The following is an 11,409-nucleotide window of genomic DNA, read 5'->3' on the forward strand; positions in this document are numbered from 1 at the left end:
AAAGGAGAGTAATTTTTACGAGTGAAGGAAGGTACTATGGGAAGTAGTTCGATCATTGTAACATATATATGGCAAAACAAGAGAGAGAAAGAGAGAGAGAGAGAAATAGAAATACCTCGTTACTGTACTGTGTATTTTCTTTTACATCAAAGTGTACGATATCGTTTTACAATCTTTTCATACAAAAAAGTGATTCGATGATCAGGGTCAATATTTAGTCCTGTTCCTCTCGTACATACATTGTTCATCGATAGGCGTACGATCGTCAATATTATTACATTTAATTTATAGATACAGATCTCTATTCGTGGTATAAACTATGCTTTTTTTTCCTGTTAGGTTGAATATCATACAAAATCTAATATTATACGCAATTAATATTAATCCTTCATTATACACGAATACGATATTAATGCGATACGTAATATTTATTATATTATATAATTATTATTATAATTATAATTATTATTATTATTATAATTATTATTATTATTATTATTATCATTATAATAATTATTATAATTATTATCTTGTTAAATTTATTAATCTTATATCTTAAGGAGTTACTTTACAAACAATATAACTCATGGTTAGTCAACGCACACGGAGACGGCAGTAATAGGCCCCCCCAATAATAGGCAAAAATAAGACCCAACGTTACAAATGTTCTTCCTTTCTTTACACGAATGACAATCCGTGTGTGTTCACGGGTCTATAATGGTCGATATATCGTCAGTGTAATTTTCTTGTGGCCCGCTATTTTTGAAGAGAGATTTATAAACTCTCTAATAATATTAAATCGAATACTTAGTAAAAAATGATTGAGTACGAACGATTTTTAAAAAAAAGATCATGTTCTTTAATTATCCTTATTATTACTATTATTGTTATTATTATTATTATTGTAATTAATTTTCTCTTTTAATAATTTTCTTCCAAGATCTTTTTCAATATGAGATTATCGTGAAAATTTCAAATGTTATTCGTCTAACAAGTATGCTGGAAATATTTTAATGTTATCACGATTGATCGATGAAAACACGATATATCACGCATACTCGCGTCGAAATATTTTATTTCAAAAATGATCATGAGAATATTCGCTGAATATTTATATAATAAATGGAAATACGATATTATTCGCAATACTAAAGATCGGTAATTTTCTCATTTGTTTTTTTTTCCTTCTTTTTAATCTTTCTTTAAACTCATTATCTTTTTTTCTCGTATGAAATATCACAGGAATGTGTGTACTTGTATGCACCTGAAATCGTCTTTCACATTATTGGAAAACGCATAAGAAGTTTTAGTGGTTAATTAAAGCACGATTCCATGGAAATCGTTTTCCCCTTTTGTTCGTTATATATTACGTCATTAAAATATTTAATTACATTTATAACTACAATATATATTCAATTCAGTTATATTAATAATTACGAAGTCACCGAGAGTATTAACTAATTAATGAATTATTATTTTTAATAACACTAGCACCTATCGGATTTTAAATAATATCGAGAACCCATAATATGAACATTGTGTACGTGTGTATTTGTGTATGTATGAACAAAACGACGAATTAGCTAATTAATAGATTAAAACAGAAAATTATTTTTCTTTTTTCTTTTAAATTGCGTCATATTGTTATTATAAATTACGGGCAATTATGGGCTATTACATGGAAAACAATAGTTAGAGAAGTTTTTCCTTTTATGTGAAAAAATACGGCGTGGGTGGCTTAATTAGAAAATTGTTAGAGATAAAATGATGTTTACGATATATTAAACCGCCGTCTCCTTTTTTTTCTTGTTTCGAATTCTTATAAATCGTCTAACATACAACAGACATCACGCATACACGGCACGCTCTTTCATCACTCATGTTGCACCCTTTTTAGCATTACATTGTGCAATTGCACATTCACATATCTATTTAAGAAATGAAAACAAGATTACAATAAGCAAGTCACTATCTATTTGATACTCATTAAGACGCTGTACTATCAAGCTTTCATCGGCAATGATCTTAACAAAAGTTAGAGTATATATATATTTTTTTAATCTAGAGATTAGATTATTCAATATTCAATGTGACCAATAAATGAAGTTGAAACATTTACGAATATATATATTATTAGTTATAAAGGATCAATTATTAAAGTATCACTTAGTTTATTAACACGTATAAAACGTGATAATAAAATATATAAGTATAAAAAGAAGTGGCGCTATAGCGATGATAGATCTTTATAGTGAAATGCGTGATTATGTCGACACTTGAAAAACTTAAAATTAAACGATTAACCGAATATAATAATGAAATTGTATGAATGTCTTTTTAATGAATAAAATTAAGAAGTTAATCGACAGATAATATTTTTTGTTCTTTTTTCCTCTTTCTAGCTTTATACAGTATATCGGTTAAAGATATTTCTTATCGTTGACTTTACAACACGAGTATCTTATCGATCCTTTCTTCGAGAATTTACATTTCGTATCTAAAATGTAAAAACGGTTCCTCTGTTCAAATTTACCACGCTCGTTTATACTAGATATATCCGAACTGTTGAAACGAACCATTATCACACCTATTCATTGATACGATAGCAACAACGATAAATGACGGTAACAATATAAATACAGATATACGTGTACAGGGATACTTATCATTTACATAGGTTTGGTTTTTTAATTCGTCAACGACGTGTCTCTGTGTGTGTCAACGAATGTACGAATAATTTTCAATAATCGACCTCTCGAACTCGTATTTGACGGATTAAAAAACAAGAGCTTAAAGATGCTAAAAATGATAACATAATTAAACGAAATGTAAACTAGCAAATTATTTGTATAGAATCGGTCATTATAATTAGTTCGCTATAATGAAGATATTTATTTGTCGTAGAATGGAATGAAAGTTAATATGAAAAGGAAAGAAAAAAATAAGCTTTGCTGATATATGTATATATATATATATATGTGTGTGTGTATATATATAAACGCGATGAGAGAAATTTAATTAAATGTGATTGTCTCCTGCCGTAAAAGCATGATTTAGCAACGCACGTCTTGGTGCTAAATTTGACTAGAAATGAACGAACGTGCCAACAAATAAAAAATATTCTTTCTTTTTTCATCCTCACGCTTAAATTTTTCTTTCTTTTCTTATTTATATCAACCTTGTTAATTTAACTCTAAATAGTGCATTGAAAAATGCACACTGATAAAGGGGTATCGCGTACATAGATATTCCGAATTTCGGATGTATGAAGCGTAAAAAAACTCATCCTTCACATTATTACACAACTGTGTAAATATTATACGAACTACGTACTTTAATCGCGTATTTTGGGATGAATAAAAGTATCAGTCTTTCTTTAGAAAAAAGTGCATGTGAGTCGCACGTACCATTACGCATACATGTATGATATATATGTTTCCAGAGATAAACATATTCACATTTGTGTATATCTATGTGTAAGTGTGTGTGTGTATGTGTGTGTTTACAATTATGATAATACTAAATGTGGTAATAAATCATAGACTTTTATAACATACTCTGTTCTGGTCAAATAACGCATTAATAACACAAAGCATTAAAGTTAGCGAAAAATAATACATATAAACATACTAATTAGCTTTCCTTTCAATTATTCTCTCGCATTTTTTATAAGCACTTCATTTTTTTCATTAATACTCCTGCTGACTCGCTATAAAGTCTTTATTAATATGCATCATTTATTTTTGTTTTCAATTGGATCATTATATATATGTGTATATACGTGCATATATATACATATATATAACATATCGGACTTTGAAACAGAAATACAATATAGTAATATATAAAAAAAATAATAATAATTAATTTATGATGAATGTTCGCGTTATAAAAATGCATAATTGGTGAATATCAATCTATCAATGATTATTATTATATTCTTGAGGATGTTGAACTGATTTTGATAAAAAGTTCTTTTTTTTTAATTTTTAATTAAATTAATTAATGTAATTATTCTCACGTATACTTGCTTCTAGCATAATATACATATATATATATATATATATATATATATATATATATATATATATATCTTATTAAATAGAGTCAGGAAGAGCATTAATCATGTCATCGATTTTTCATGAATATGAAATTACATGTAATCTTATAATAAAACATAACGAGTAGAAGTATATGAAAAGCAAAAAAAAACTGTTCTAATACTTCGTTACTATATATCTTGTATTTTTTGTATCGGTGGTAAGTATATACCTTCGTATATTATTTATTTATTATGGCATTAAATGAATACTTTACATTTTGCAATATTACTTAAAAAGAAATGACAACAAGATCATTATTTCCATTTTATAAAATTTAGTTCTTTAGAACAGTTTAATGATCATGTGGTTAATATGAACATAATGCTACAAATGATCATGAATATATGATAGTTTTATATTAATAACCAACCATTGATCGATATCACTGATAGCCCGTGTTTTAGTTGTGCATTTAATATTATCCTACTTGTTTAGGAATATACAATATTGGCCATTCGTTAAAAGATAGTGTGTGCAAAAATTTCTCTAGTAGCTAAATTGAGAATATAATATGCAAAATTTCATGCCCACATTTATGGAGCTTGAATTATCTTATGCACAAATTTATGTTCAATATTATATTATGTTTGTTCCTTAATATTTCTGCAGATGTTCTTTGGTTGGTTGAATATATGTTTATCTCAACACTTATAAACCTTCAAACACTTGTTCAAGCAAAGAGCTTGCATAGAGTTCGCATATCCTGTCAACAAACATGATAAGTGAAATGCTATAACTTGTTTCAACTTACGTTTGTCGATATTATGAGACTGATTCTCCATCAGCAAGATTGTGAAGATCTGAATAATTTACAATAGCACGATATAAGAATTCATATTGAGCCTGGAACATATTATGACATATAATAAATTACTTAATAATTCTATGCATACCTAACTAACGAATAATAATCTTATTAAAAAGTTAAACTTACAAAAGTACTGATCATGCCATGCCGCTGAGAACGGAGTTTCTTTGTTGTTGTAAAAATATCTACACGTTTCTCAGTTTGTAGTTGTTGCACTAATATGCTCAATGCCACAAACATCGAACTTCTATCCGAACCATAACTGCAATGTACTACTAACGAGCCACTTGACTCCGTTTGATTTACAAGTTCAATTAGACCTCGCGTTACTTCAGGTACTTCGCCCTCTACTGTGGGCCATCCATGATACTGATATTGTGTTACAACTACACTTTCATCTGTCTTTGTGTTAGATACACAGAACTCTCGACGGGTGTAATAAGGACAGCTCTCGCTTTGAATGTATCGTACTCTTATATGATCATAAGTAGTTTCATCATCGGGCCAATATCGTGGACATTTTCGTGGTCCTTCATTCAACTATAATAATTTCACATAAATGTGAATGTTGTATTAATTTCATTATTCTACTTTCGAGCTATTATATTTTATCCTAAGGAACTACATCATTCATAATACATTTTTTGAATATATTAATTATCTTAAGTTGGGGTCACTGTGACTTTATCACCCAACTCTAACTTTATTTAATCGTCAAACATATTTTATTGCGTACGCAATGATGATTTACGCAATATTTTGAACATATATATATATAGTAAATTATTCGCAGGAAGAAAAGAAATAAAGAAGGGCTATGTCATTCATTAAAATTTATAAATATAGTCACTTACGTCAGATAACATTACTATTGTAGATATACACTGTTCTGAAATCATTCTCCAAAAATCAGCTATAGTAGTTTCCAATGGATCTTGGGTGATAACAAATGATTCAAAATTATCATAACCTTCAATAAATGAGGCATTAATGTATGTTGAATGTTCTCTGCCTGGAACAGGTGTAAGTATTACACGATTTCTGTCATATGGTATTACTAATTCGCTTCTATTCTTTGCTCTGTTTTCTTCACCTCCTCCAACAGAGAAAGATTTTCTATCTTCTAATAAAGAACTAATTTTCTGTAAAAATTAAAAATAAAAACTTATCAATGTCACAGCAAGAACATTTCTTCTCTTTACAAATAAATGTCTTTTCACTTACATCATACTCCTCTTCCATTCGACATTTTTCTTTACCATTATCTCTCTGTCTCAAACGTGTAACAGTCGCTTTTAATTGGGATGCTGGAATTTCTGTATCACCATATTGTGCCATTTCCATTAATGCACGATAAATAAAGATATACTGTTTTAAAGATTGCACCAAAAAGTTTCGTTGATGTCTTAAATCACATACAGTATTAAAAATAGATACTTGACCCTCTTCTGTTAATTGCTGTAATAAAGAATCTAAGGCGACTAACGTTCCTGTTCTACCAACACCTGCACTACAGTGTACCAATATTGGTCCTTTTTCTAAGGAATATGCTTCATTTACTCTTTTGATAAATCTCAATATTGCATGAGGATGTTCTGGCGCCATAAAATCTTTCCACACAAGGAAATGATATTGTACTATAGTACGAGCGTCTCGTTCTCCAAGACGTGTCATTTTTAATTCACGTACAACGTAATCAGAATACGCTCTTTCACGAATATGTTCAACTGTTATATCTCCAAAGTTTTTTGTTTCACTCTTGTCGGGCCAATATTTTGCACACTTTGTTTTAGAATATTCCTCCAGATTAGTTAACATAAGAATTAATTCTAAATGTTGTTCCCAAATCATTCTCCAATAATCGCATACTGTATTCTCCATAGGACCTTGTGCACATATGAACTTTTTGCGTTCTTTATAACCAAGAACAAAGTTTGCATTAATATAATCTGATCCACAAATACCATCTATTTGTGCAAGTCGTACTCTAGTTTGATCATAACATTTAATATCTGGATAACGATTTTTGTATAAATTTTCTCTAGCCTCAGAAGCACGCGTAGTACGATCTATAAACCTATCAGGCAATAATTCAAATTCATGTTGAAAGCCATAATCAGAATCTCTATGACGTTGGAGATATGCTTGCAACAATTCGTTCTTTGGAATTGGTGGCATATCAGGCGGACTTGCAGCTACAAGCTGATGCCTCCCACGAAGACTTCGACAAAGATGTCTATAACGAAAATCCCAAATAAATCGTGTACAATTAGTAAATTAGTTAATAATTCGATTAGTAATATATTTAGTTAGTAAAAATAGAACATTTGATTAATGACTAAAATTATTCTAGAAATCGTTATGTATTCACCTGAAACTATTCCTTAAAGTTATAATTTCTTCTCCTCTTTGCTGTACACGTTTAGTATATCTATGTAATATGCAAAGTGCAATAAGCGGGATCATAATGATCAATATTAAAACAATAGAAATTTGCAATATTATTTCAAGCATAGTTACTTCATCAGCTGCTATACTTTGTAGATCTATTCCTCCATAAAGAGGATTAAAATAACCACTATAAGCAGGTAGAAATCGATCCTCATTACTACTGAAAACTACAAAAAAATATGATATAAACAAGATGCCATTGACAATAATTGCAAGCAAGAAAATTTATACCAACCAATGACTTCTATAAAACCAGTATAATTTGATCTTTCATCCAAAAAACCATCCTGTGTAGGAGGTGGCGATGACTCCAAAGATTTTTCATTAAAAATTGTTTTAGAATTTGATGAATCTTCTCTTTTTTTACGTGCTGTTGATTCCGTACTATCCTTGATAATTGTAGTTGGGGTCGTTGATTCTACTTTCTGATCGATGATAGTTGATTTGATTTTGGGACTTATGGAAGTTGTTGTTGATAATGTACTGAATATAGTTGTACTTGTTCCATTAATGGTTGGTGTTGGAGGTTCGGTTTCAGGAACAAAATGTAATACCGAAGGTGGTCCTTTAGCTCGAAGACCAATACATCGATTACATTGAACACTACCATTAGAAGATACTCCGTCGCCAAGAAAAATTTCAGACATTAATTGATCAGTGTCAAATGCCTCTGCAGCATATGCACCACCTGTTGGAGAACTATGGGCATAACTATAGGAATATACGTTTATTTCCTCGGGCGGCGGTAAATCAGAAACAGACGTTTGTGGCGCTAATTTCACTAAGAATACTCGATAACAACATATCGGGCCGTTTCTTTCCGAAATACGTGGTAAATATAATTTAAACAATTGTCTACCCTCATTTTCGATTTTTCTCCACGTTCTCATATTTAAACTGTCTCTGTCAGGGATGGTAACTGGAGTTGTACAATTACCAGTTGCATCTTTTCCTGGAGAACGAGACCTAGTCACACCATGTACATGTACCTTTCAACAAAATAACTAGTTTTAACATCATGAAATTCATGAAATTTTGTACTAAAAAATTAACGGCATATTTACATAATTATATAATAATGTATTAGGATACAAATTTCTTTTGCAAATAAAAAGAATTAAAAAAATACCGTATAGTTTGTGTTGGCTGGTATTTGACCATATCTAACACTGTTCTTGTTTGAGATACTCTTAACCGGTAAAGACCACTTATCTATATCTAACCGGCCCATATCATTTTTAAATTTTGCTATGCCACTTAATTGTAGATTATATCGAGTTATAACACCATTTGTTTTCTCTGGTGATGTCCAAGAAATAGAAATAAAACTGGAACTGCTTATGTTATCATATTGACATGTAACTAGCAAATCTTTCGGTGGGCCAGCCACTATAATGAAGAATAATATTGCAATTCATTAAAAATCACAAATCTATGATGAATACAATATTTAATTTTGATTAGTAATACCTCCATCTAATGTCGTGCCATTCACCTCAGTACTCCAATTACCACATTGCTTTGTATATTCACTGCAAGCTGCAATTTTAAATTTGTAAATAGTAGCTGGATCAAGATCTACAAATGCATATACAGTAAACTGCTGTGCTGGATAAACTGCCTGTCGTTTTTGATCTTTGTGAGTTGCCATTAAATTGTAAAAATGCACATGCTCTTTCAGATGTGGTGGTGGTACAGTCCATGCTATAGTAATAGAATTTTCAGTGACACCATTAACAGAAACTTTTGGTATGAACACTGGATCTGTGAAGTAAATGTTGTATGATTCATAATTATTATTATATGCTTGAATTTTATAATAATAGCCAGATCATAACTATGCTTTATTTAAATACCTTTTTCAAGTGTAGTGACCCAATGTGGATAAAATTGTATATGAGATGAGCCAACAGCATTATCAGCACTAATTCCAATTTTATATGCTGTGCCATTTTCAAAATCTTTCAGAACATAGCTTGAAATATCTCCACCAATTTGTTTTCTATAATACTGAAATTGATCTGTTCCATTTTTCATATGTCTAATTAAATATTCTTTAATTGGTTCATTACCGTCATCTACTGTCCAATTTAAAAAGATACTTCCAGCACCAACAGCTTTTATAAAATCAATGCTAACTTTTGGCACATCGATTACAAAAAGATGTCTGTAGGCACTTATTATGCCATTATTATCTTGTGCTTTACAGATGTATGTACCATTATCTTTACGGGATAGAATTTTAAATTCTAATGTCATTATTACATAGGTTTCATTTACATGCGTGACAGTCGAATGATTCTTCAAATTTTCACTGGTCTTAGTATCATTTCCTTTTAACCAACTGAAATTTGAGAGTGGATAGCCGAATACATGACAAGTTAAGTTAGCTGATTCCGATACTTTTATCCTGACATCTTTATCCGATGTTATTCTACCAGGTTCTAAAATTTATAAAATCATTTTCATTATATATGTTCTACACTAGCTTGCTACACTAGCTACACTACTTGATTACTTATTGATTTGAAAATGATTATCACCTATCACCCTAATATGAATCTCTTTCTCAAGAAGTTCTCCTTCTGTAGTTCGAGCCATACATTTGTAATCACCCGTATCATTCCTGCTTGCTTTTTTTATATCAAATCGTCCAGCATGTTCAAAATCTTTAATCGTTGTAAGATTGTTCCCTTTGGTAGTCCACCAAACTTGGCCAGGCACACTGAGTTTACATGTTAAAGAAGGTGTACTACCTGCTTCAATTCCATTTATATCTTGAGATGTTGTTATCTCTAATGTAGCAATTTTTTCATTCTTTTGCCAAATATTTTCTGTCTTGTCTGTTTCTAGGAATAAAATTTTTTTTTCTTAAATAGATTCCTATCTCTTGTTTATTCTAAGTCTTTCAAAAGTGATAATTATATATATAAATAAACTATTAAATCTTGATTGCAATGATAATAAAAATATTGCAAATATAAATATTGAAAAATATATATCAAATTTGTAGATTCAATATTGATACATAGATATGGTATATACATATACTTTTCTATTTATACTCTTTTCTTCAACATATATAACTGATAGAGAACCTTTAATAATTCTCTTGTTCTTATACAAAATAATAAAAAAAAATAAAGAACATATAAATAATAAATTTATCATTTGTATCCTATTTAAACTATCAAGAAGGAATAAAAATAAAATAAAAAAAAAATAAAATAAAATAAAAAATAAAATAAAAAAAAATAAAAAAAATAATAAAAAAAAAGATAAAGAGTTATTTAATAATCTCATATAAAAATTATATAAAAACTACATTTTGTATACAATTGCATAATTATTATAAGTATCGTCATTAATTAAATCCATTTATAATAATATCTAATTCCGTCATATTAATATATAATTGATCTAATCGAGAACCAAGTACAAAGACATCTTTTTATGTAATTATGCAATATCAAGAGAAAAGAAAAAACACGTACAAATAATAACATATTATTTCAATTGTCGGCTAATTTGTGTAATAATACACAGTGAAACATCGGCGATGATAGAAAACAGTGGCACATCATTTGGCGCCCATGATAATATGTGTTACGCCTTCTTACTATTTTCGAGACAATAGATAATATATACATACCCCCGTCATCGAGGCCAGCAGAAACTAATACAAGACAGCAGAGAATTAATAAAGAAGTTTTCGACATCGGTAGACCGTTTTGAAGAAACATGGCGTCGTGACAGCCGGGTGCAAGCGTTATATCTTCTGGCCCTTTTACCACTTTCTACCGTCTTCATGCGCAATCCAAATCCCTCTCAGAAACCCATGTCGCCTTTCTATGGCATCGCCTCTTCACACGTATTATAATTTATTTCACTGTACCATTCTACACCGCGCACTTACGTGCGTTAACGCACATTTCAGATATTCCTATCCACTTTGGAAATCTGACTTTGTAACAGTGCTTAGTAAAACTGAATCATATTATTATGGAACATAACGCAGACTTTTCTACGAGCCACTACATGCAACTA

The 11,409-nt window shown here is 29.9% G+C and overlaps 1 protein-coding gene across 1 annotated transcript; it reads right to left on the bottom strand.

Annotated features, from left to right (window-relative positions):
* Positions 1-112: 112 nt before the first annotated feature.
* LOC127067680 (tyrosine-protein phosphatase 69D-like) lies at positions 113-11,408 on the bottom strand. Its single transcript, XM_051002911.1, has 11 exons — positions 11,015-11,408; positions 9,906-10,211; positions 9,219-9,806; positions 8,833-9,126; positions 8,492-8,751; positions 7,598-8,351; positions 7,283-7,529; positions 6,136-7,147; positions 5,766-6,053; positions 5,038-5,451; positions 113-4,946 (listed from the first exon to the last, which is right to left on the bottom strand). Exons 1-11 carry the CDS (start codon positions 11,103-11,105, stop codon positions 4,866-4,868), a joined length of 4,335 nt encoding a protein of 1,444 aa, XP_050858868.1. The 5' UTR covers positions 11,106-11,408; the 3' UTR covers positions 113-4,865.
* Between the last annotated feature and the right edge of the window lies 1 nt (position 11,409).

This window comes from Vespula vulgaris, chromosome 11, assembly GCF_905475345.1.
Source record: "Vespula vulgaris chromosome 11, iyVesVulg1.1, whole genome shotgun sequence".
In the NCBI taxonomy this organism is placed as follows: Eukaryota; Metazoa; Arthropoda; class Insecta; order Hymenoptera; family Vespidae; genus Vespula; species Vespula vulgaris.